Source organism: Microtus pennsylvanicus, chromosome 8 (genome assembly GCF_037038515.1).
Source record: "Microtus pennsylvanicus isolate mMicPen1 chromosome 8, mMicPen1.hap1, whole genome shotgun sequence".
Taxonomy (NCBI): Eukaryota; Metazoa; Chordata; class Mammalia; order Rodentia; family Cricetidae; genus Microtus; species Microtus pennsylvanicus.
In genome coordinates, this window is record NC_134586.1 from 77,529,831 (window position 1) to 77,557,112 (window position 27,282).

The 27,282-nt window shown below is 41.9% G+C and overlaps 2 protein-coding genes across 2 annotated transcripts in view; both read left to right on the top strand.

Annotated features, from left to right (window-relative positions):
- Il23r (interleukin 23 receptor) overlaps positions 1-27,282 on the top strand; it is a 146,624-nt gene that overhangs the window by 51,354 nt on the left and 67,988 nt on the right. Inside the window, exons 7-9 of the mRNA XM_075982152.1 lie at positions 3,288-3,448; positions 11,630-11,775; positions 26,636-26,792. Coding sequence (XP_075838267.1) covers positions 3,288-3,448; positions 11,630-11,775; positions 26,636-26,792 — 464 coding nt within the window. The remainder of the gene's footprint in view (positions 1-3,287; positions 3,449-11,629; positions 11,776-26,635; positions 26,793-27,282) is intronic.
- LOC142855595 (uncharacterized protein C11orf24 homolog) lies at positions 4,264-6,083 on the top strand. Its single transcript, XM_075982053.1, has one exon. It carries the CDS (start codon positions 4,668-4,670, stop codon positions 5,826-5,828), a length of 1,161 nt encoding a protein of 386 aa, XP_075838168.1. The 5' UTR covers positions 4,264-4,667; the 3' UTR covers positions 5,829-6,083.

Here is a 27,282-nt window from a genome sequence, read left to right on the forward strand (position 1 = left end):
CCCAACCGAAGGCCTACCTCTTTGGTTTAATTGTAGTGGGGCGATCTGTTCTTGGTGTTGCGCGCGCGGTCCCTGCAGCCTGCTTCTGCTGCTGGGACGGTTCCCGCCGCCAGCAGCCTGTGTCCTCTGCTGCCGCTCTGGTCCCAGTGGGTCCCCGCCGGCTGTGCTGGGCGTCCTCCGGCCGCGCTCCGCCGCCCGGTGTTCCGGCCGCGCTCCGCCGCCCGGTGTTCCGGCCGCGCTCCGCCGCCCGGTGTTCCGGCCGCGCTCCGCCGCCCGGTGTTCCGGCCGCGCTCCGCCGCCCGGTGTTCCGGCCGCGCTCCGCCGCCCGGTGTTCCGGCCGCGCTCCGCCGCCCGGTGTTCCGGCCGCGCTCCGCCGCCCGGTGTTCCGGCCGCGCTCCGCCGCCCGGTGTTCCGGCCGCGCTCCGCCGCCCGGTGTTCCGGCCGCGCTCCGCCGCCCGGTGTTCCGGCCGCGCTCCGCCGCCCGGTGTTCCGGCCGCGCTCCGCCGCCCGGTGTTCCGGCCGCGCTCCGCCGCCCGGTGTTCCGGCCGCGCTCCGCCGCCCGGTGTTCCGGCCGCGCTCCGCCGCCCGGTGTTCCGGCCGCGCTCCGCCGCCCGGTGTTCCGGCCGCGCTCCGCCGCCCGGTGTTCCGGCCGCGCTCCGCCGCCCGGTGTTCCGGCCGCGCTCCGCCGCCCGGTGTTCCGGCCGCGCTCCGCCGCCCGGTGTTCCGGCCGCGCTCCGCCGCCCGGTGTTCCGGCCGCGCTCCGCCGCCCGGTGTTCCGGCCGCGCTCCGCCGCCCGGTGTTCCGGCCGCGCTCCGCCGCCCGGTGTTCCGGCCGCGCTCCGCCGCCCGGTGTTCCGGCCGCGCTCCGCCGCCCGGTGTTCCGGCCGCGCTCCGCCGCCCGGTGTTCCGGCCGCGCTCCGCCGCCCGGTGTTCCGGCCGCGCTCCGCCGCCCGGTGTTCCGGCCGCGCTCCGCCGCCCGGTGTTCCGGCCGCGCTCCGCCGCCCGGTGTTCCGGCCGCGCTCCGCCGCCCGGTGTTCCGGCCGCGCTCCGCCGCCCGGTGTTCCGGCCGCGCTCCGCCGCCCGGTGTTCCGGCCGCGCTCCGCCGCCCGGTGTTCCGGCCGCGCTCCGCCGCCCGGTGTTCCGGCCGCGTTGCGTTCCGCCGTCCTCAGGCCAATTCTTGCCTCGACTCAGCAACTCAAATGCCAAAATTGGGACAGTACAAAAAAGGTGCAGATGACTCCCCCAGCACCTGAATCCCATGAATGGTGATGTGCAGATTGGTGCAATGTTTCCATGTCTTAGAAATAAAAAAAAAAATTGGGGGCTGAAATGAGGCTCAATTAATGGAATGATTGTCTAGCATGCACAAAGTCCCAGGTGCGACCTCCAACTCTGAATAACTGGGTCATCTTCAGCAGCACAGAATTTAAGGACCAGCTAGAGCTACATGAAACCCTACCTCAAAAAAGAAAAAAGCCAAGCATAGTGGTGCAGTCCTTTAATTCCAGTACCTGTTAGGCAGAAGCAAGTAGATCTCTGTCAGTTTGAGGCCAGCCTGGTCTACATAATGAATTCCAAGCCAGTCAGTGCTACATATGAGACCCTAGAGAGAGAGGAAGAGAGAGAGGACCAAAACAATGTATGAATATTTCACAGGAGAGATTTAAAAATAAAGGGCCACAAAATGGTTCAGCAGGTAAGGTGCTCTCTACCAAACCTGATGACCTGTTTTAACCCAGGGGGTGAAAAAAGAACTGACTCCCACGGGTTGTTCTCTGACTTACACATACACACACACACACACACACACACACACACACACGCATGCACACATGCACGCATGCATGCACACAGGCTCAAACATGTCTTCATCTCTTGAGAGCTAGAGGACTCCTGTTCTGCTTCTTCTGTGTGCTGTACAAAGGCAATATTGGCTAATAAAATTTGACAGTTTAGCACAAACCAAGTGGAATTCATCAGGACTAACTGGATGACGAGAAAACACCAACCATGCAATGTAAAAACATTGATGTAACTGAAGTGGCATTTAATGGCTCTCCATACTGCCTAGTTCCCAACCCCCTACGATTATCTTCTTTGTTGTCTCGGACAGAAAATGACTCCTTCTCTTCATTTAATCAGCTACCTGGTACAATCAGCTCTGCTTTCTTATGGTATTTTTGGAGACTGGGTCTCATTGTAGCCCAGGATAGCCTAAAGTTCTCTGTATACCCAGGAATAACCTTGAACATAGGATTCTCAAGCCTCTGCCTCTGTTGCTGGGATGACAGGCACTCAGCCACCATACTCAGCTAGTTCTATTTTCAAACTAGGTCACTGACCCTCACTTCAGACTAATAGTTCGATTCTGGATGATACTGCACTTGTGTTCCTTCTCCTGCACCACTTTTACTTCCCAGCAGTCTACCCTTCATGAGGATTCCTCTGAAATTGCACAGCAATCCTATGTGCTCTCTTCTCCTCATCGCAACCTATCAGCTCCTCATTAGAGGGTCTTTTGGGCGTGGCCTGTTCCACTCCCAGCTACTTCCTGCCCATTCATGCTCCAGAGGACAGCACTGGTTGAGCTCTCATATCATTTCCCTTACTTGTTTTACAGTATGCTGGGGTTTTTTCTACCTGTGAAGTTGTCTTCCCTACCCTGCTTCAGTCTCTCACTCCTTCTTGACCCTCCTCTCACTCTCACCCTTTACCCAATACTGTGGCAGAAACAGAAATAAATGTCCAGATGAAAAGGCCAATGCGGTAAACCTCCACATTGCTCCTTGACAGCGGCGCCCATTTATATCCAGCTGTGGGCAACGCCAAGTTAGCCATTAACAGGTGTTGTAAGTACAGTGCCTGGTGTCCACAATACAGGGGAAATCATGAAAATATTTAATTTTTCAAATGAGAAAAGAAATAGAACTTAAAAATTTTAATATATAATGTTAATATTTAAGTCTACAAATGCATATAAACTAACATATATTACTATGTGAATATATGCATGCATTTTTACATATGTATTTTTTGCACAGTCTTATACAGGACTATATAATCACTTTTATTTTAGTGGAGGAGGTCTACTGAGAAAAGTATTTGGAACCCACCAAAGTTAAAGCATGGCCTATGTCATATTTGGAATTTTTTAATTCAGAATATTAAAATTGAGTTTGATCTATTTTTTAGTAACAGACTAAGTTTTGAAATCAGGTAAAAAATAAAACATTCAACATTTCAGGAACAAGTAAACTACATAAATATAACGTGTGGGTTTTCTTATAGCTTAGAGACAGAAGAACAACAACAGTATCTTGCCTCGAGCTATGCTACCATCTCCACTGACTCATTACAAGGTGGAAAGAAGTATTTGGTATGGGTTCAAGCTGTCAATGCCCTAGGCATGGCGGACTCACCGCGACTACAAGTCCATCTGGATGATATAGGTAAGGAGTGAGAGATACTGCATAGCTTTTATTACAGACAACTAATTGGCATTGATGGCATCAAATGGTCTAAATCTGAACAAAGTACACCTAAAGTTCCAGCAGATAATAAGTAATCAAATTTTTCTGGTATTCTTTCCCCTGGGGCAATTCTGCAATTGGGCATCCTTCCAGTCTCATATCTAAATGGCGGTGATGCAAATATGTTTTTGAGAACTTGTGTTTCAAAAGCTAGGGAAACTAAGAGAGACTTAAAATTTACCTTACAAGAATCCATCTGTCAAGGGCAGATGGGAAGAAACAAGGATTGTACTCAGATATGATGAACCTTATGTTGTAAAAGGGATGGGATACTAATGGATTGTGCTCTGGGTGCTGTATGTCAGAGAGGGTCCTTTTCAGGTACATACAGATTGCTGAAAATTGTGTTGACATGTCTAACTTCACCAACAAAACTAGTGTTTGCATGTTTTACTTGAGATATTTTATTTTTTTAATTTATTTATTTATTTATTTTACTTGAGATATTTTAGACCCTGCCTTTTAAAGATTGCAATATTTAATAAGCATCTCTATTAACTCCAGTATTATTTTTATTATTATTTGATCATATGACTGCTTATTTCCTCGTCGGAGATTTATACTGTTCTCAATTTTCCACCATCTAAAGTATAATGTCATGAATTACATTGTAGCAAAATCATCATGAAGTTCTTGATTCTTAAAAATTAATTTTGGTTAGTATACAAAAAATGGGTTTCATTCAACTTTTTCATGTCTATATATATATTTATAATATACAACTATAGCCGGCGCTCACCCCCAAGCTGAGTTAACTGGGTGTGGCTGCGGTAGACGTCCCCGCGCGGGGCTGAATCGCTGAAGTGGCTACGCTGCAGAGCGAGGGCCACAGGCCTGCCGCGCCCGGGTGTGTCTGGCACCGCAGAGGAGGATCTGCCTCTGTCCTACATGTGCCTCAGCCAATGCCATGGCCTGGGAGTGCCCTGCCCAGCTGCTCTCACCTGCAAAGCCAAACTTAATATGCCAAGTACAGGATGCCAAGCCCACAGCTGCCCAAGGAGGACATCATCAGCCTAGCCTCCCGGTCTGCACTGAGCAGATACCTCTGATCCCTGGGCCACGCAGAAGGCAACTGTGGACAGCCTGAAGGGCTGGCTGGCTCAGAGACCACCAGCCTTGCTTCCAGCTCGCCAGCAAGATGTGGACAGCCCTGGTGCTGGTTTGGATTTCCTCCATGCCCTTATCTAGAAGCCATAGCATGACTGAGGAGCCGCTAGCGACCAAGGTGTGGCCTAAAGCCGTGAACCAAAGCATGACTAGGGACACAGGTCCGAGAACAGCCACAGTGCCGCCTGCTCCTGTCACGCCAACCACGGGGACCTGGGCAGCTAGCCCGAACTTGACCAGAGTGACGGCAGAGATGACAACACAGTGGACAAACACGAGCACTCTGACCACCAGAGAAGGCATGGCGGGCAGCATGACCTCCAGTTTCCTTACACCACCTCCATCATCAGGGCCCGTGACCGTGGGGCCATCTCCACCCACCACCACTGCTGGGCTTCCCTCTCTCAGCACACCACATGCAGAAGTGCCAAGTGCAGATGTCAGCACATCACCAAGAACAGCCACAGTGGCAACAGTGGCCCCACATGCCACGACTGTTGCTGCAGGCACCATAAACACAAGCGGTCCCACAAGGACTCCGAGTCCCGCCGAAGGCACACCTACTAACACATCCACCATGAGCCCCATCCCCACTTCAGGTGCCCAAACCCAAGGTACCACCATCCAGGTGACAACAGAACAGCCAGTGCATAGCACAGCTGGCAGCTCGACACCTGGTCCTTCAAATACCACCCTGGAGCCCACCACCACCCGCTCTGTGGCTTCAACGGCAGTAGTGACCACCACTCTGATACAATCCAAGGAGCTAACTGCCAGCACAATGCCAGTGCCTCCTACCAGCCCGACCCCAGAAGTGGAAGCCACAACCCTCACCACACAGTCAAGCCCTGCATTATCTACCCAGGGGATAGGTGGGCCAGGCACACCCCTGACAACAGAGTGGGTGGAAACCAATGGGCCAACACCCAGGAGCTCCAGGGACCCTAAGGTGCCAACCACAGACTTGTGTCAGCTCAGCACCCAAGGCCAGTACCTAGAGATCACCCCTGAGCCCCTTACCCCATCCTTAGTGAACAAAATGTTGCTTCTGGTGGTGCTCCTTTTTGGGGTGACCCTGTTCATCGCAGTCCTGGTGATGTTTGCCCTGCAAGCCTATGAGAGCTACAAGAAGAAGGACTACACGCAGGTGGACTACCTGATCAATGGCAAGTATGCGGACTCGGAGATGTGAGCCCAGGAGGCCGGCCTCCTCCGTGGCCTTCTGTTTTGTCTCAGACCAAACCAAGTGCTTCCAGATCCTTTTGGTGCAATTTCGGAACTGTGCCAGATGTGTAGACACACGTAGCTGCTGTCAGACCACTCCAGGAACAGGAGAGAGCTGCCTTTTCATAGTTATGTTTTTAAACTATCACATATGCAAGCGTGACCGCGGTCAAGGGGGCCTGGCCTGTTTGACTGTCGGCGTGTGAGATCTTGACCAGAATTAAAAGCAATGGCTGCTCTCAAAATTATATATATACAACTATATATATAATTGTTTTTGTCCTTATTAGTTCTTTGTCAACTTGACACAAACTAGAGACACCTAGGAAAAGTGAACTTTAGTAGAGGAATTTTCTGCATCACATTAACCTATAGTCAGTCTGTGGGACATTTTCTAGATTAAGATTAATATGGAAAGGCCCAGGCCACTGTGAGTGGTGCCACCCCTTGGCTAGTGGCCCTGGATTGTACAAGAAAGTCAGCTGAGTGACTCATGGAGACCAAGCCATTAAGTAACATTACTGTATGTTTGATAATTTTTCTAGTGATTAATAAGAAAAAGGTTGTGACAAAATCTTTGGGGATTCAACATTAGTACCTTTTGGAAATCACTAAAGCTTTCTGCCATGGCTTTCTGTCATGACTTCTCAATTAATGTCAATTATCTCAAATAATAAAATTACTTATTTCCTAACAGTCAACCTATCCTGTCCTCTCAATATTGGATTTTAAAAATACATGCTGCTGACTATGATGACAAAATCAACTTCATTTTATTATATATTATTTGAAACTACAGATCTCTTCACAGTGATTATACATTTTGTGAATATATGTTTTAAAGGTAGATATTATAAATACAGCCTTTTCTTAAGACAGGTTCCTTTTTGCGCTGAAGAGATGGCTCAGTGGTTGAGAGTACATAGGGTTCTTACAGAGAACTCGTTCAGTTCCCAGCACCCACACTGAGAAGCTCACAATCACCTGTAACAATCCATTATGTTCTGTGTCATTTCAGTTGTCTCCTTTTTAGGAATAAAAGTATAAGTAGTAACAGCATTATTGTTGTGGTAATTATGATCTCAATATAATCACCTCCATTTATTGCTCACATACTATATTCCAGAAACTTAGAAGACATCATATTTAATATTGACAACCATACACGGTAGTACTGTCTCCATTTTACAGATGAAGAAAATAATAATTTGCTGGAGTTAATACAGTTGGTAAATAGCAACAGGGAAGTCACCCAGGTTTGCTAACTTGCTGCAGTTAACCATAACTGGCCATGTATGCTGGGAAATTCTCAGTTGGCCTCCACCTCCAAATCTGGTTTCTTAAATTCTGAACTGGAGTTTGGAATTGATCCTCTTTCTCCTTCTCCTCACATCTACTTTACTTCCTCATCAGTGTCTCCATCCATTCTTCACTTTCTCGTAGCCCAAAATAGACTCGTAAACACAATTTGAAAAGTAGAAATCAACAGTGGAGGAGATTCAAATGAACAAAATCACCAGATTATTACTGAATGAGTTTTCATTGTGTGACACTTTAAAAACAAGGTATTGCAAGTTCAATACATGATCCATTTTATGGAGCTGAGCACAGACTATCCTTGGAGTAATAACCACACAATAGCTCCAAGTTTGAGCTTTTGTAAAAGCTTTTGTGACCCTTTGTAAAATCAAAAAGCAAATTACATGCCTCCAACATATATTGGCACAGAATATGCATTACCATTCTAAAAAGAAAGAATGGGTCAAAGTAAAAAAATACTAGACCAAGTAAGACTGAAAATCAAACAAATACCAAATCCTGTAGCTCCATATCTGGTGTCAAAGATTGTAGATGACTCTGTCCTTCCAGTACTGCTGCCTGGGACATCCTTCTCTCTTTCAGTCTGGTTCCACTCCCTGTGTTCAGGGACTATCCCCTTGGCAGATATCCCACAGTTCTGTCATCTTGGGATCTTCAATACCATCCCAGTTCATTTTCACAGATTCATACAAAGGCTTCTCATGGCCTCTTACTCTCTCAGGAACTTCATGTAGAGACTGCCCTACCACACATTGCCTGGACTCAATGACTTTCCTAACTTTGGAAGGAGATTCTATAACTTCTTTCCTCGCGTATCTTTCATGACTCTAAGGTCAGAAGCCCATGGATGACACTATCAAGTCCAGCTGCCCCATTGGGAAGGAGCCTGTCTCCCTTGAATCACATTTGCAGCAGCTTTCATTTGCTGTTGCTTTTTAGGAATTTATAAATCCCTTACGCTTTTCCTTTTAAAGGCAGAAGTTTTGCTGGGTAGAGTTTTGCCCTGAGAGCACCCTTCCCTTTATTCCATTGCAGATCAAGCCTTACCCTGATTGTCCTATCTCTTGTAGCACAAACATAGCTGTGGTGCTTTTTCTCTTCAAACCACAGATTTTATATTTCTTGCTCTTTTTTCATTGTCTATCTACATAAGAATGATTAGTAATCTCTATCTGAAAAAGTTGGTATTAGGCTATCTTGAAATCTTCTTGATAAACTAGTCACACTACTTTTCAATTTAGCCTCAGGTAAATTCTTAGGACAAGGGCATAAGGCAGCCATTTTCTTTGCCAAAATATCACAGGAATGATCTCCAGTTCAATTAAAGTTCTCACTTCCTTCTTAAGTCTCTTGAGCTATGGCTGTCCTGTCCCTTTAAGAGACAAGCCACACCCACTCCCTCCCTAGTCCACTGAGGCAAGTTGATCTTCAGCTTCCAGCCTGAGTACCTTCCTTGTTTCTCCCTTCTCCCCACTTCTCTCCTTCCCCCCTCTTTCTCTCTCTCTCTCTCTCGCTCTCTCTCTGCCTCTCTGCCTACTCTTTCCCCTTCTTTCCTTCCCTTCCATAACCTACTAAATAAATATCCAACTTCACGCTGTATGCTGTCCTTACCCGTCTTGCCATGCGGCTTCCTGCCTGGGACCCAGCTGCCTTCGTGGACTGCAGTGGTCTTGGGACCAGCTGCCCGCTGCCTGCCACCACTAGAGGACTTATGGTGTAGTCTCGTGGCCCGCTGCCCACTGCCACCACTCAGGGACCTGCAGCATTGTCTTTAAACCTTTACAGCAGCTTCACAATCTGTATAGCTATCATCACTACTCTGTTGCAAGCCCCTACTAGGACAGCTCACTAATCCCTATTCAGAACATTTAAAGTATCAAAATGGTCCACATTCCTCCAAAAACCACTCCTGGTACCAACTTCTGTATTAGTTACTCTTCTCTTGCTGTGCTAATACACCATGACCAAGGCAACCTATAAAAGGAAGAGTTTGGTTGAGCTTATGGTCTCAGAGGGAGAGAGTATATGATGACAAAGTGAAGGCCTGGTGGCAGACACCAGGAGCAGCAGCTGAGAGTTTACATTGTGATCCACAAACAGAAAAGAGCAATAGATGGCTTGAAATGGCAAGAATCTTTTGAAACATCAAAGCTGCCCCCAGTAACATACTTCCTCCAATAAGCCCATACTCCCTAATCTTCCCTAAATCACCACCAACTGGGAGCCAAGACTTATGGAGCACATCATTTAAACCACCACAGGCACCACCTGCATTTCTCAAAAAAAAAAAAAAAGCTTATGTTTGCTTCCTCCTAAGAATAACTGTTTCTGCAAAAGCTTCTAATATCCTAAATAATTAGCTAGGAGACTCTTCAAGGTGAATTGGTTTATTCAGACTTAGCAGTGCAATATGGCCATATATACCATTGTAAACTATATATGAATTCAAAGAGGGCGAGGCAAGAGACATCAAAGGCATAATGAGGATGACTATAAAAATTGTTTTGGATTAATTACCCTTGCCTGTAGGGATTAGTAACAAAGATAGATAGTATCAACCCAAACATGGCCAGACAGCTGATGGACAGACAATACCCAAGCATTTTGTAACCAGTCCTGTAATCATGCACATGCCCATGAGTTCCTTTCCCTTTCTATCCTCACCCCCAACTTTATTTACTTAATTTCTGTTAAGAGGACTTAACACAGTTATCATGTTTTGATTCTGATCATTTTTACAGGGTTCAGAATACTTAATGGTGCTATTCTGAATGCCTGCACCAAACTCAAGTGGGAAACAGGAGGAGGACTATAATTTATAGCCTTAATAGTACTTAAAAAGATTTTAAGTAATCCCAGAGCCCTGAAAGTCTACTTTCTTTACTCCAGAAAAATTTAGAAATTGATACCTATTGAAACAAATCTTGTATTAGTAAAAGTAAAGTGACTGTGTAAAGCAGGGGTTATAAATCGACCACAGTGAGCTATGGAATGGAATTAGTTTCACTTTGATGTTTATGCTGTTTAGTCCTGTGTAAGACTGTACTGGAAAAGCATATTTTAGCTTTATAATTCTCTATAAATTGCCTATCTGCATACATAAGTTTAGGTAGTTGTTAATAAAACAAGAGTTTCCCAAAGTACAATCTATGAAGTTATGAATGAATAAAAATGAATTAATTGATAGAGGATATTAAGTTGCAACAATATTTCCTAGATCTAGATGCAGGCTGTTGAGTTGATAATTTATCTAACAAAGACAAAAGCTTTCATCTTTATATTATACATATATAATAAATGAAAAGAATCAATAATGTATTCTGTTCAGATAAGGAAACTTATAGGGCCTAGAAAGATGACTCAGAGATTAAGAACATTGGCTGCTCTTTCAGAGGTTCTAAGTTCAAATCCCAACAACCGCATGGTGATCACAACTGTATATAATGAGTCTGGTGCCCTCTTCTAGTCTGAAGGTATACATGCAGGCAGAATACTGTATATATAAAAAATAAGTAAACAAACAAACAAATATTTTTACGTTACAAGTGTATATATAGTTTAGAAATATGAATATTCTAGTTACTACACAATTTCTTCTATAGCAACTATAAGGTGACCCATCAGAATGTCAGTCCCCCTTTCAGGACACACAACAATTTCTTACTCTTAGAGGACTTGTTCATTGTAATTAGAGAACAATACAAGTTAGCAGTCAATGTAAATATTTATATATTTCCCTATTCCCCAGAAAAAGAGAGTATTACTATGAAAGGTGTGCCATCAAGCAAAATTATCTGAAATAAACATTGATGGTGTGTTAGCTTACTGTTATTCTGACAATATACTCAAAATAATCAACTCATGAGAAGGAGGGATGTCATTTAGCTTGCCATTTTGGTAGTAACAGTCCGCAATTGGTTGATCCCATTGCTTTGGGCCATGGCAGAGAAGTACATCATGGTACAGTACCTGGTGGAAGAGGCTGCTTACTTTATATTTGCTAGGAAACAAAAAGTGAGACAGGAAGGACCAGAGTCCCAAATACACCCTTTGAAGTCACATACCTCATAGATCTAAGACCTTCTACTAAAGTATGCATCTTAAGGTTTCTGTCATCTCCCAGTGGTGTCAAGCTGAGTACTAAGCCCTTAACACATGGGACACTGGACACACGTAAAATCAAGGTCCCAAGAAAAGATACCTCCTTTATCTCTTCTTTTATCCTCCAGATAATGAGGCCAGCAGTTGGTGTTTCTTTAGGCTTTTAAGAAGTATTTCTTTCTTACATAATAAACCAAAAAATAAGACAAGTTCTATCAGTTGTTACTTAGATTATGAATTTATGGGACTTTGTACTTTGAATTTTGACATGTCTCTATATTGATGAAAAGCTATCAATTTCTTCCTGGGGAACTCGCTTAACCACTAGTATTTTGTTTCTTTTTCTAGTAATACCTTCTGCATCCATCATTTCCAGAGCTGAGACTATAAACGCTACTGTGCCCAAGACCATAATTTACTGGGATAGCAAAACCATGATTGGAAATGTATTCTGTGAAATGAGACACAAAGCAACAACAAACCAAACGTGGAATGTAAGCTAAGTTTTCATTTTCCCTTAGCATCTGAGGAAATGATTTACAGAGCAGCCCATTAACAGTGTTCAGACAGGACTTAGGAAAGATCGGTTTCTCACACTTTTGACTGACAGGATATTTAAACTACTCTGGTTTCAGTGATCTCTGTGTGTTTCTGAATAGGATTGTTTTCCGAAATGATCTTCTGACTTCTCTAAATTGTTAAATATACTGAATTTACAACTAAATGGGATCATTTTTCGTTCCTTAGCATTGTCTCTTAGGATGAAATTTATATCCATATCCATAAATATGAAATTAAAGCGCTCTATGCAGAAATTGGACAGCATGATTCAAAATGGAGATGTTAGAGTAAGATGTCTGTAACAAATTCCCAAGCATATATATGCTGGGGGAACTCCTTTAACCACTGCCTTTGAGATGCTGGCCTACTTTGGGCGTGGCCTTGGGTGCTATAAAAACAGATGCATAAACGTGCTCAGTCTCTCTTGGCTGCTGGATTCGGTTTCTGTTCCCTGCTTGATCTGTGAGTCTACCCCTAATAAAGAACCCTTTATTATACTCAATTCTGAGCTAGTGTGGGACTACTTTATTTTAATATATTATATGTAAATATAATATAATTTATGTAAATTATATCATATAATATAATTGATAATTAATTATATTATATGTAAAATATCACATATATTATAAAAGATTAATATATATTAGCAACTTGTTAGTAATAAAAAAATTAAAACAAAAATTTCTCAGGGACGCAGGCATTCTTTGAAGATACGTAGCAAAACTTATGAGAAAGTCTGTAGCTAACCACAACTGCAGTTGTGAGGAGATACTGGCAATCTCTTAAAGGGGCCACTACAGATTACAAAGGGAGAAAACGAAACCATTGAGCTGTCTAAGGAAAAGGCAAAGAATACTTGCATTATTTTCCTTTTCTTAAGTATGATTAATAATATCTGGACATGGTTAGCCAGTTAGCTGCTATTGGTCTCTTGAAGGACTAAGATATATCAACGACAGACACCTGCAATACCATCCCCATTCATCATAAATCCTCTGAAGGTCTAGATCCTACAAGGACAGACACTTGCAATTTTATAAACAAACTCTGTGAAAGTTCCATTTGTGATCTGTCCAGAAGGACACAGGTCTGGCCAACTTGCTCTGTCAGTAACACTAATGATAGAGAACAGGCTTCTAAGTTTCTCACCTAATATGGAGAACATAGTGTAGTAAGAAGTCATACTTTTGCCCATCCACAAATATGTGTGCCTATAAGACTGAAATGTAATCATGAGATTACATGTACATATTACATGAAAGTGCATGATAATAGGGAGATATCATAGCTGTTCTTGAACAAGTGAAATTGCAGATGAAAGTAACCATTTTCAGAGTCAGTGGCCCTGCTGACTTTTCCAGGCAAGGTTCCTCCATCTGAGAATAATTTCTCGGGTGGGTTGATATCTAGAATATCTGAATTATGACTATATTATTATTATCGTTATTTTAAGTAAAATCCAAAGATGAATAATCTTTTAAAATGTATCATTGTGATTAAAACATTAAAATGACCTGCAAATTCTAAGATGTTTGTCTAAGTCTCAAATTAGTTTTTAAAATGTCAGTTTATAAAATACATAGAGTTTTTCCTTACATAGGTCTGACTAAAATAAAGATCTTGAAAGCTTGTTTGTTTTAAAAGACACAATAGTGGTAAAAAATATACTTAATTTTTTTTAAATATTTGTATTTTTATATGCATTCATACATATATACAGCATAACTTAGAGTTGGTGAAAAGAAACTGTGTTTCCAGAGACTGAATGGCTGATTGGAACTTCAACACTGTGGGAAGACTGGAATATTCCACGTGCAGAGTTCTAGCCCTCCGGCACAGCCATTCCTTGCCCTCCTCTGTCATGGGAGTTTTAGTGCACACATCCTCAGGACGCTGAAGTTAGCATATTTTCATAGCACATCAAAAAAGGCAGTAAATCATTCAAAGGTTTAATGTTGTCCCTCTGGTCAGGTGATCAGCTTTGTGTCTGCTCACCTCCTACACTTTCCCTCATTATGACCTCTGTGTGAGGGGAAGGGAGTTCACACACAGTCAAGGTCATTGAATCTTACATTCCTACCAAATCACTCTGGAGTACAACTAGGTTGAAGGTTAACTCAAGCAAACTGCTAAAACTCGTGCTGGGCTTTTTACAATGTGTTCCTACAGTCCTCTTTCAAAGTATGAAGTGGAAATGTACCCTTATAATACAGAATGTTGTGTGATGACATTTTCCTAGGGAGATGTAATATATGCACACATAAATGGGGAGAGTGGTAGATAGATGGAATATAGATAGATAATAGATAAATGGATCATAGATGTAGATAGATCAGAGATAGAAGACAGATGATAGATAGACAGACACATAGATATAGATAGATAGATAGATAGATAGATAGATAGATAGATAGATAGATAGATAGATGGATGGATGGATGGATGGATGGATGGATGGATGGATGGATGGATAGATAGATAGATAGATAGATAGATAGATAGATAGATAGATAGATAGATAGATAGAAGGGAGGAGCCTATTCACCACAGAAAAGGAACCCATGACAGAACAAATGAAAGATTACACCAATGTCCAACTTGGTGAAGCAATTAATTTTTATTGGGTTCCTAGTAGGACTAGGTGGCAGGTTTGCCACAGGAACAGGGATGACTAAAAAATAGCTGCATCACCCAAAGGTCCCAAAAGTGGTGATGACTCACTGAAAGCATCCACCCTGGAACTGTCTGCACTGCTTTGAGATAACTCAGTCTCTTCTCGGTATAGCACCCAGCTGCCAGTGGCCCCTCCCCCAGCAGCTGTTAGCACATTTTTATGCTAGGGAGGAGAATCTTCCAAGTTTCTGTTCTCTTGGTCAGTGGTGATGTGGGAGTGTCATATATCAATCTGTTGATTTCATTGGTTAAGCAATAAAGAAACTGCTTGGCTGGCCCTCATAGGTTAAAACATAGGTAGGCGGAGTAAACAGAACAGAATTCTGGGAGAAAGAAGCTGAGTCAAGGAGTTGCCATGATTCTTCCACTCCAGGCAGATGCAGGTTAAGATCATTCCTGGTAAGCCAGCTCGTGGGCTGCAGCAGATTATTAGAAATGGGCTAGTCCAGGTGCGAGAGCTAGCCTAGAAGAGGCTAGATAGAAATGGGCCAAGCGGTGTTTAAAAGAATACAGTTTCCGTGTAATTATTTCGGGTAAAGCTAACCATGCAGGCAGCCGGGTGCCGGGGACGCAGCCCCACCGCTCCTAACACAACACAGTGGCATGAGTTTTTGTTTACCTCCTGAACTTCGTGAGCCTCCCCTCCACCACAGAGGTGCTCTGCAAGTGTCATGGTGCTTCTACTCCTCCCTCCTATCCCCATCACATTCATTCTCTTCTGTAACCCTCACAACAAACCTCACAGCATTCCTTTGTGACAGGTAGCTTTAACTCCATTGTATAAACGAAGTAAAGACTGAATGAGTCAAGTCAAGGATTTCCACATTTGCATAGTACCTAAGTGCCTCTCACTAACTCTGTATTGCTCCGGAGACCCAGTGAATAGTCAGAAAATGAAAGCAACAGGTTCCAATCCAAAGCTCGCATTCCATCCCCTCTAGCGTGCTTCTAAAATACAGCCACTAACACAGAAAACGGTGGATCACCATTTCTTTCCATAATTTTCCAGTCAAGTTAAAGATAGCCAGGATGAAGCTCTGTTTAATGTTTTCATCTAGGTCATTCCAGTAAAAAGGACTGGAAAGTTGAAAAGGGCTGTACTTTCACCTCAGCTCTAGGATGACAGTCTTTATCAAATTAGCTGGGAGGCAGTGACAGAAAGCTATCTAAAGAAAATCTTGTGGCTCAGATCACAGGGTCTGTTCTGTGCAGCCGGCAGCACCCTTCTTCTAACTGTTGCTAATTGTAAAGTTAGTGGATGCCTCAATCTGCTGAGCTTAGTGATACATTCTGAGACATTTACCCAAGAGAATGTTAGGACAGATTTAAATCTTAAGACAAATGGCTGTTAAAGTGGGTAAGAAAGCCTAAGAAAACACCAGGGATAAACGGCAGCATTGCATCTCTCCATAATCAGGATGTTCTGATCAGCCAAGATCAGAACCTGCAAGACCTTTAATATAGACTTCGCTTCCTCAAAGAAATTCAGTTCACAATCCCTTCTTGAATTCCAAGATTGGGTTGGGACATATAAAGAAGATTTAAGAAAGTCTTAGCAATAGCAGTAGGAAAATAAGCCAGACACAGTGTAGTCCTAATTACAAAAGAAGACCCGATCTCCAATGATGGTTGTGTATAAGTGAGATATGTCAATAACATAGACACATTTGTGTCATTTCACATCAAAATTTTGAGTAACAATGAACACACAAGTTAAAAATTTATGTACATTCATTTCATTGACTTCAGTTTGCCGAGTATAAATGTAAACTACATTCCCTGGCATGGAATGGCCCCTCTCTTTGGTTATCAGAATATTGATATAATGGTCCCTAAGATATTGGAATTCCCCCCAGGAATCTCTTGCTAGAATCCTAGTCCCAGACAGAGGGGGTAATTTGTCTCCCAAAGAGAGTTCACAAAGCTTTACCAACTTGTCAGACCAATTTGAAGAACAGCTGGAATCATAACAGTAGTGATGGGTGGGCCACACCTTAACCAGAATCACTTAGCAATGCCACATTTTATCTTTTATTTGAACTTAAACTTCATTTCAGACCTTATAAGATGTACTGGACTCCCTAGTTCTCCTCCCAATATGGCCACATTGAATAAATCACCTCATCCCGCTTTTCATCATATCTTGGTCTTTTTAACTGACACATTGTAAATGAGTGACTGTGCCTAACTTATTCGGCTGCCAGCTTTATTTAGGCTCTAACCCTAAAAAATTTGTTAACATTTTTGGCAAGCCATGGACTCCAGGAACAAAGGAGACATTTGGAATGTGTGGTTGTTTGAATGAGAAATGTTCCCCTACTGCATCTGATCATGTGGTGCTCTGTTGGTGGTAACATTTGGGTAGATTTTAGGAAGTGTGGCCTTGCTGGAGGAAGTCTGTCACTGGGAGTGAGCCTTGAGGTTTCAGATCTACAGGCTGCTCCCAGTTCACTCTGTGTTTCCTGCTTGTGGTTCAAGACTGAGCCCTCAGCATCCTGCGGCAGCTGCCGTGCCTCCCCTCTGCCATCACGGACTCTTATCCTTCTGAAACTGTAGGCCAGATAAACTCCTCAATAAGTTGCCTTGGTCATGGTGTTTTATCACAGCAAGGAAAACATAACCAGTACAGAAGTTGGTACCAACATGAACACTAGTCAGTAGGGGTCAAGTTCCTAGTTGGGCCCTACAGGCCAACTCAAGTAGATGTAATCCATTGCAGAGAATGGGGTTTTATGTGATGGTGTAAGATATATAGTTGGAGCAATGTCTACCCCATTATTACTGACTCCACTTAGATTTCTTTCATCTATTCATGTATTTTTAGGAAGTTTCTACAATAGTAGGTTTCCACATAGTATCTCAGATCGTCCTTAGTGTTGGTCTCCCTTCCCCATATTCTCTCCATTACCCCTCTCTTTCATTCCCCCTTCCCATTTAACCCTCCCAATTCAATGCCTCCCATCTCTCCATAACAATACATTCTATTTATTCTATTTCCCCTTCTTTGGGAGATCCCCTTCTCCTTCCCACTCCCTTACTAAGTCCCTAACTTCTGTGGTTAATTATGCACATTGTAGCATACATATCAAAGACTTAAAAACTAACAACTATGCCCCGTGATGGTAGCACATAATCCCAGGACTTGGAAGGCAGTAACAGGTGGATCTCTGTGAATTCAAGGCTAGCCTGGTCTACAGAGAGAGTTCCACAACAGCCAGGACTACATTGAGAAACCCTGTCTTGAAAGAAAAGAATTAATATTCAAATATAAGAGAAAACATACAATATTTGGTCATGGGTTACCTCACTCAAGATGACTTTTTTTAGCTCCATCCATTTGTCTACAATTTTTATGATTTTTCAAACAGTTCAACAATATCCCATTGTATAAATGTACCACTTTTCATTTTTCATTCATAAATTGATAGACATCTAGGCTGTTTCCAATTTTAGCTATTATAAACAAAGCAGCAATGAATATGGATGAGCAAGTTTCTCTGAAGTAAGATGTAGAGTCCTCTGGATGTATGCCCAAGAGTGGTACAGCTGGATTTTAGGGTAGATACATTTTCATCTTCCTGATGAATCCACACACTGATTTACATCATGGTTGTACAAGCTGTGCTCCCAGCAGCAATGAGTAAGTGCTATGATTTCCTTAAATGAGCTGTCATTTGTTTTCTTGATCTTGGTATTTTTGACTGTTGTGAGATGAAATCTCAAAGTAGTTTTGATTTGCATTTCCCTGATGACTAAGGATGTTGGACATTTCCTTAAGTATTTCTCAGTCACCTGTGTTTCATTTTTTTTGCAAACTCTCTGCTTAGTTATGAATTCCATTTTTAATTATATGCTTTCTTGATGCTTAAATTTTTTGGTTCCTTATATATTTTAGATACTCTTTCCAATGGACAATTGACAAAAATCTTTTTCCATTCTTTAGGCTACTCCTTTTCCCAAATGATAGTTTCCTTTGCCACACAGAATCTTCTCAGTTTTACAAGGTCCTGTTTACTAATTGTTGATCTTAGTGTCCATACTATTGATGTCCTCTTCAGAACATCTTTTCCTGCACCAGTTAGTTCAAGCCTATTCCCACTTTCTCCTCTGTCAGGTTCTTATAATGATTATATGTTGAGGGCTTTGGTTCATTTAGGGTTGTCTTGTATAGGATGATAAATATAAAACTATTTGGATGCAGACATCCAGTTGACTGGCATCATTTGTTGAATATGTTGTCTTTTCTCCAGTATGTATTTCTTACTTCTTTATCAAAAAATGAAGTGCCCACCCATAGATGTGCGGATCTGAATCTTCAATTCAATTTCATTTATCAATGTGTGTGTGTGTGTGTGTGTGTGTGTGTGTGTGTGTGTGTGTACCATGCTGTTTTTACTACTATAGTTCTAAAGCACAATTTGAGGTTAGGGGTGGTGATACCTCCAGAAGTTTGGTGGTTAATCAGAATTGTTTTAGTTATCCTGAGTTTATTGTGTTTTCATATGAAGTTAAAAGGTGTTCTTTTTTTAAAAATTTGTAAAAAATTATGTTGGAATTTTGATGGGGATTGCATTGAATCTGTAGATTGCTTTTGGTAGTATTGCCATTTTCATAATATTAAACCTAATGATCCATGAGTATGAGAGATCTTTCCATTTTCTGATATCATCTTCAATTTCTTCAGTGTCTTAAAGTTTTTACAAGTCTTTCACTTGTTTCATTTAAGTTTACCCCAAGATATATATTTTTTAGTCTACTGTGGAAAGTACTGTTTCCCTGACTTTTTCTCAGTATGTTGACCATTTTATATAGAAAGGCTACTGATTTTTGTGAGTTAATTTTGTATTCAGCTACTTTGCTGAGTATGTTTACCAACTATAGAAATTTCCCACTGGAGTTTTTAGGATCTTTTATGTAAAGTCATATCATCTGAGAATGAAAATACTTTTATTTAATCCTTTCTTTTTTGTATCCTGTAGGCTGAGTTTTTTGGTCTGGACAGCCAGTTAGTTCTATCTTATCAGCTTTTCCCAAATAACTACACAGAGACTTATTATTAATTATAAATGCTCAGGCAATAGCTTAGGCTTGTTATTAACTAGCTCTTATATCTTAAATTAACCATATTTTTTATCTATGTTCTGCCACGTGGCTTGGTACCTTATCTCATACAACATGTTCATTTCCTGCTTCTTCTGTCTCCTCTAGACTCTTCTGACTTTGCCCTTCTTCCCAACATCCTCCTAGTCTCTCCCACCCAATCTCTTCCTGCCCAGCTGTAGATAAATTAGTTCTTTATTAACAGTGAGAGCAACACATCTTCACAGTAAACAAAAGGATTATTTTACAACAGCATCCTCTCATTCTCCTTCAGTTGTCTTATTGCTCTACTTAAGACTTCAAGTACTATACTGAATAGGTATGGAGAAAGTACATAGCCTTGTCTTGCTCTTGGTTTTAGTAGAAATGCTTTGTGTTTCTCTCTGTATAGGTTGATGTTGGCTTTGGGATTGTTGTCAATTGTGTTTATTATGTTAAAGTATGTTCTATTAGTAATCTCTCCAGATCTTTTATCACTAAGTGTTGTTGGACTTTTGTCAAAGACCTTTTCTGCATCGCATGAAATAATCATGTGACTTTTGTCTTTCAGTCTCTTTGTATTGTGGAGTACTTTTATTGATTTATGTATGTTGAGCCATCCTGCATCTCTGGGATGAAGTCAACTTTATAATGAAGGGTAATGTTTTTAATATGTTCTTGTACTTGATTTGCAAGTATTTTGTTGAGAATTTTTGGACCTGTTTTCATAAGGAATATTTGCCTATAATTTTCTACTTTGAGCTGGGTCTTTGGTTTGGGTTTTAGGGTATGCTAACTGAATACCTTCTAACTTTGGTCCTTATTGTTATTAGAGTTGTTGCAATCAGTAGCCCAAATAGAATAGGTTTGGACACTTTTTTGTTGGTGGTGGTGGTGGTTTGGTTTTTGTTTGTCTGTTTGCTTTTTGATTTTTCAAGATGGGGTTTCTCTACACAACAGCCCTGGTTGTCCTGGAACTCACTTTGTATTGTAGACTAAACAGGGCTCAACTCTCACACCTCTACCTTCCTTTGCTTTTTGATCAAACTCACATAGTTTTGCCTGCCTCACCTCCTGATTGCCACTGTAGTGCGAGGGTGCTTGTTAGTTCCTGGCCGCCTGGCTACCTTAGAGCCAAAATAATCACTGTAGTACTTAAATCGCTGCTTGGCCCATTAGTTTTAGCTTCTTATTTTGGCTAACTTTTACATTACATCTCCATAAATCTGTATATTGCCACGAGGCTGTGGCTTACCAGATAAAGTTCTAGCATCCGTCTCCAGAGGCTACATTGCATCTCTCTGACTCCACCCTTCTTCCTCCCAGCATTCAGTTCCATCTTTCCTGCCTACCTAAGTCCTGCCCTATCAACAGGCCAAGGCAGTTTCTTTATTCACTAACCAATAAAAGCAACATATATAGACAAAAGGACCTCCTACACCATGCCACTGCTGGGATTAAAGGCATACATCATCATGCCCAGCTGGATACACATTCCTTATGTCAAATTATGTCAGATTCAAGAGACTAAGTAATGGTGTAAAACAGAAAAGGGAGTTTATTCAGTGGCCATATTGGGAGAGAAACAAAGAGGTCCAGTGACAGACACCACCTCCACCATTGTACCATCTGTCTTTAGGGTTCTGATATGAGGTTTAGGTTAAAACAAAAAGCAAAAGATGTGTATAACTAAGAAGTCCTGGTAAAGATGCTGTCCACTCTCATCATTTTCTTACTTCCAGCCATATCCTTCAAGTTGTTGTGACTGTGTAAAATATCTTTCTGGGAGATAAACTCTCCCTCTGACTAGCACCGGAGCCTCAACCTTTTCATTCTAGTGTGAGATTTTTAATGAATTCTTACATTTTGGGGGAAATTGTTTCAATATTTTTATCACTAAAAGGAGAGAAACAAATGGCTCTTTAGAATATCTTTTTCCTGTTAGGACAGTTACACTACTTGTATTCTGTATGTGATATATGTTGCCGGCATCAGCATATTTTATCTCAAAGCCACAATGTGAAACTGGAGAGTGGAAAGTGTAACTATGCTGGCAAACAGACATGGACTGTTGCTCCCAGCAGTTGGAGAAGTTCCCTTAGTGCTTTATAGATTCTTGTGGGTTAAGAGGCATCCTTGGCTTTCTTGGAGAAAAAAAAAATGGGGATGCAAATCAGTATAAAACAGAGTTGAACTTTATGAAGAAATTTTAGTGTAGATTTTAAGCCTGAGGGTTGTGAAAGAGGGAAGCACTTGGGAAGAAAGTAAGACACACCTGAAAGCATGGGGTAGACAGGCAGGTTTCTTAGTGTCTCACTTCTTTCCAATAGTCATTAAAATGCTGGTGAATTTTGAGGTTATTTTCTTCAAAGAATGATAAGGAACATAATAAGACCACAGTAGTTTGTTAGATGTACCTAAAGGATTTGTAAAAGTCTAGACCATGAGATGTAAGAAAGGAAAGGAGGAAAGAGATGGAAAAAGGAGAAGAGAATAAGTTGGGGGGAGGGAAGGAAGGGAAAGAAGTGGAGGGGAGGGGAGAGGAGGGAGAGAAAGGACAAGAGGCCCATAATTCGTTTCAAAAGCATTTTGAATTCCATTTCTTGAAAAGGAGGTTGAGGAAAAATAAACTTAGCAACATCAAAGGAAGTGATGCCAAAAAGATTTAAGATATGTTTTATAGACTCCTTGACAAACAGGTTTTTTTATTGATTTTTATTGAGCTCTACATTTTTCTCTGCTCCCCTCCCTGTTTCTCCCCTCCCCTTCAACCCTCTCCCAAGGTCCCCACACTCCCAGTTTACTCAGGAGATCTTTTCTTTTTCTACTTCCATGTAGATTAGATCCATGTAGGTGAACTTTGTTTGGTCTGGTCAGGAGGGGGCAAGTAGGGGCTGGTGCATGTGTTACTAGAAAAGCAGTAGAGGCTCCTGTGATGTGTAGCCCTGGAGACGAGTTGGGGCACCCATAATAATCCATACCAGAAAGATACAGGTAACCACCATGATTAAGTCAATTAAAAGTATATGAGGTCTTTATTAGCCAGTGACCAAGAGCAGGCTTATGCCTCAAAGTCTCTTGGTGCCAAAGCTCAGTGAAACAGCGTTTTTAAAGGCAAAAGTCACAAAGACCATAATTTACAATAAAGTTAGATGAGGGTCAGAGTAACTTTGAAACATTCATTTCTGGAAGAATATAGTAATTATTTTAGACAGGACATGATGATTATTTTTTATTTATACCTTCCTCAGTTATTTTAGTTTATGTTGTTTGTTAATGTTTGTATAAATATTAATTATTTTAGTTAGTACACCTGGACCATGGTCAAGGTCATGGAAATATCAAATGTGTTGCCAAGGTAGCTGTAATTATTATGGGGTAGAAAACTGAGAACCGTTTAAGTAAGCACAACATGGAGTCAGGTCAAGATGGTGTTGTCTTAGTCATGACATATCTACATGGAGGGAGATGAGGAACAACTAACTGTATGGTGGGAATCATCGGCATCAGTCAGGCCCAAGAGAAATCAGTAGGCTTTTAGAAAGACCCCAGAGAGCCAGAAGGAGCATCCATGAACCACCACGTGTCAGGGGAGACAAACATAACCCAAGTTCAACACAGGAGAAGCCAGACCTTTTGCCATCATAGCAAAGTAAAGATCTGTGTAGGAATGAGGCATCTTCCTATCACCCACAGAGAAAAGTTCCCGACTTCTACTTGCTAGAGAAAGAGGTTTCCTGGAGACTGTGGAGAATGTAGTAAAGAAAAGCATGGAGGGAGAAAGCTATTTTAGAGTTAGAAAAGGCATTTGCTACAGGAATTGTCAAACCATTTGCCACTATGCAGTATAAAATCTAGGTCTGTACAAATGCTTGCATCAAAGATACCCATATTTAGGCCATTGACAGCCATTATTTATTTTTTGTGTGTGTGACAAGATGATGTTACAGAAGAATGTTGGCCGTTTGGGTCTGATTTCTGCCCAGGATAAGGCATTTTGAGAAAAGGCACCTGTAAGAGTCCTTGAGCAAGAATGGGTTGTATCCATTATGAGGCTTGATAAGTCAAGCGAGTGGAGGGATGTGAGGGAAGCCTCTGCTTACTAATCTCCCAAATGTGTGGCCATTGTCACATCCAGAAAACCAAGCTGAGTTTGGGCATCCCCAAAACTGACTGGTTTAGAGCAATGAGTTCCAACCCAAGCTCAAGTGAGGCTCTGAGTTGGTCCAGAAACGGCAGTTGTCCCAAAAATGAGAGACTTACCAGAGAAAAAAAGAGGCCAGTGTAGAGTGTGGAAGAAACAGTAGTAAGCATAGAGGGGTAGGGGTCCCAAAGAGCATCTGTTTCAACTGAGCCCCCTCATGGGATTTGGCACCATTATCATAGGTCTCAGGTTTAGGAGTTCGAGTGTACACTGAGGGAGGATGGATTGTCTGAGGGATGTTCAGACTCATGAGGTGGAGTGTGTTCCCTCTTACATGTCTCAAAAAAATGGCAAGGTTCACAGTAGCACTTTGAGTCAATGTATGCAACTGTCTCTAATCCCAGGAAGCAGGAAAAGGGGAGGAGGTCATTTTGAGGATACATTTTGAGAATACATTTCGAGAAAGGAAAGAGTGACCTTGAGAATGTGAGGAGAATAAGGAGGGACCCATTAGCTAATATGATTCTCTCCGTCCTTTAGAGTAGACAAAACTTCTTCTTGGTAAAGTAAGTAAAATCTCTGGCTGCGTAGAGACCTAACATTCTGCTTATGCTGGGTCAATCACTTTGGTTAAGGGACAACCCCTAGGAAGAAGGGATCACTTGTCATACTTAAGAGATAGATAGAATAATTAGCTCTTTAATGAAGTTTGATACTCTTCTTTCTGCCCCAAGTTCAGTGGCAACATAAGGTCATAAGTCTGCATGCTTTTCTAAATAATTCAGAAAGTATATAGAATTATTCAGAAAAGTGAGACTTTTCGGTATTTTCTAAACATGTTTTCCAGACTTTTTGCTTGTAAGTGAAGATACAGAGAAACCACCAAACTGGACCACACAATTTATAGAAAGAAAGCTTTATTTGAAGAAATTCAAAGCTGCCATGCAAAATGCAGAAAAAGTCTTGATAGTTTTAAAGAGATGGGCTGCTGCAGAAGGAAGTGGGAATAGCCTGGAAATTAGAGTATCAAGTGGGAAAGTCTGTGAGCCAGAGGAGCCTGGGGACTAGAGAGGAGACTTTATTATGTGTTACTAGGGAACTAGATGCCCCATTACTGGAGATATTTTACTGTAGGGACAGATAAGGGAAGTAGTGGCTCTTCCTGAAAGGCAGGAACTTGCTTCACAAGTTTCAGAATGCTGATTTTAGGGTTTTGTTTATCTGCTAGCAATCTTCTGTTTACCTAACCAGAGTCCAGCCTGAACTGAGCTCAGAATGCCATTTAGGACATTGTCGATGTCACTGCCATGTTGGGGGTCCACTTTGAATCATGCATCCCCCAATATTTTGGACTTCTTACTTAAAAGCTTGTGGCTACTTATAGGCCATGCATGACATTCATGACCTCCACGACAGCTTAAATGTGTGGTTTTCTCCTTCTGTAGCTGAAGTTTTACAGTATTCCTGCTCCAGGAGTTTTCTTGTTAAACTCTTATAATGTCCTCATTCTTCCATTTGAGTCTATTCTCAAACAGTTTTATTCAGAGCCCAAAAGGGTTATTTAATTAATTTCCCCCATATCAACACAGGGCAGGTAGACCCTGATAGCTTGGATGCTTTTATAGGAGAGGTGGGAGCTATGTAAATGAGCTCTATAAAAAGGACACACTTCCCCTTCAGCTCTCTGGCCCACACCCATTCTCTGGGCTGCTTTCTTTCCCACTATAACGTTTCCGTGTTTCTATAACAATACAGCAAACTGGTGCTTCGCATCCTCCCGCTCCTCTGAGTGCCAGATCCTCTCCTTCAGCTACTCGTTATCTTTGTAGTCTTCGTCTTGGAGCCTTAAGCTCCTATCAAGAATCGACTAAGGGGCTGGAGACACGGCCCCTGGTTAAAGTGGCCTTCAATGCTCTTGTAAAGGACCAGGGATCAGTTCCCAGCACCCACATGGTAGGTCATACCTATCCATGACTTCAGTAAGTCCCTTTCCACGTGGTGCTGCAGTGAGCCCTGGTCCCTCTCTCCTGGATGAACCAGCTGATATGGGGTGTGTTTTTCACTTTGCTTGATAACAGATGATACCAGAAATAAAATCATGAGTGTATTCCTGAGCTATTTTCTCTCCTATTTCCTTTCCATTGCAGTTTTAGAATCCACTTTTCCCAGATGTTTTATTCGCTCTCATTCACTTCGGCACACACTTTCATATTCATATATATATATATATACATATATATATATATATGTATATATATATATATATATTACATAAATCTAATCTCCACTAAGAACCAATTTAACAACTTAGCTTCTGAGTATTTGTTTCTAATTTTTCATGAGTAAATGAGATATTTTCCTCATTCAGTGAAGTCATCCATACAAATAATCAGCGCTTGCCCTGAATTCAACCAACAGCACCAAATAACTGAGTGACAGGTGCATATCAGAAATCATAGTGATAGTTAGATGGGACAAGAGGATAAGTTCAAGATTATCCTCAGATACACATCACTTGAAGCCAGCCAAGCCTGTGTCAGATTCTAACTCAAAAAAAAAGGTCTACCTCAGAGAAAGAATATGAATGATTACAATGAAATTCTCCATCCCATGGTGGGGAGGGGCAACTATCCCAAAGTGCAAAAGATATCATATTTTGGAATTTCCAGAGATTTCCAAGTTTGTCAAATATAAACCAGTATGGATTTTCCTTTATAATTTTAAAACTTGCATCTGGTTGTGTGTGTTTTATACAAAATACTCTATTCCTGCCTGTTTTCTCTGACTCTGGGAAGTGCCCAGGAATCTAGTAGTGTTCCATGGATCTGCTGAATGGAATAACTCATCCTAAATGCCTATCACATCACCTCACTCCTTCTGTGCATCTATTATAGGTTAAGGAACTTGACACCAACTTCACAGATGTGCAGCAATCAGAATTCTACCTGGAGCCAGACAGCGAGTATGTATTTCAAGTGAGATGCCGAGGACGAGGTAGAAGAAGCTGGCAGCCCTGGAGTTCACCCTTTGCTCACAAAACTCCCCAAACAGGTAGGTTTGCTTAAATACTGTGTTCTCTGTGTTTTCGTCTCCTTCTTCTAAGCATTCCTGCAGCTTGCCTGCCACCACTGAGAAAGGCTTTTCTGTGAAGGGTGATAACATTGAAATCAGCATTTGCTTGGAGCCTTTTAAGGGTGGCAATTTGTGAAGTGGTTTAAGCCACCTGGAGATACTTAGGTTTCTACACATTTACTCTCATTTCTTCCCACAAAGGACGTATTCCACACACAGTTGGGGTGACAGTTCTTACAAACATGCTAACTTGTTATCAGTTCTTGTTTTGAGTTACATTTAAAAAAATGTGTCACAAAAATAAAAAAATCAAGTGATGTGAATAAACACTGATTATACTAAATGTAACAAGAAAGTCTTAAAAACACTTAACCACGGAATCAATGATTTTTCAGCAAGGCCTCACTGATAAAGATTTAGAAAGATCTCGTTCCTATTATTATTAGTTTAATTACATATCTATTTAGTC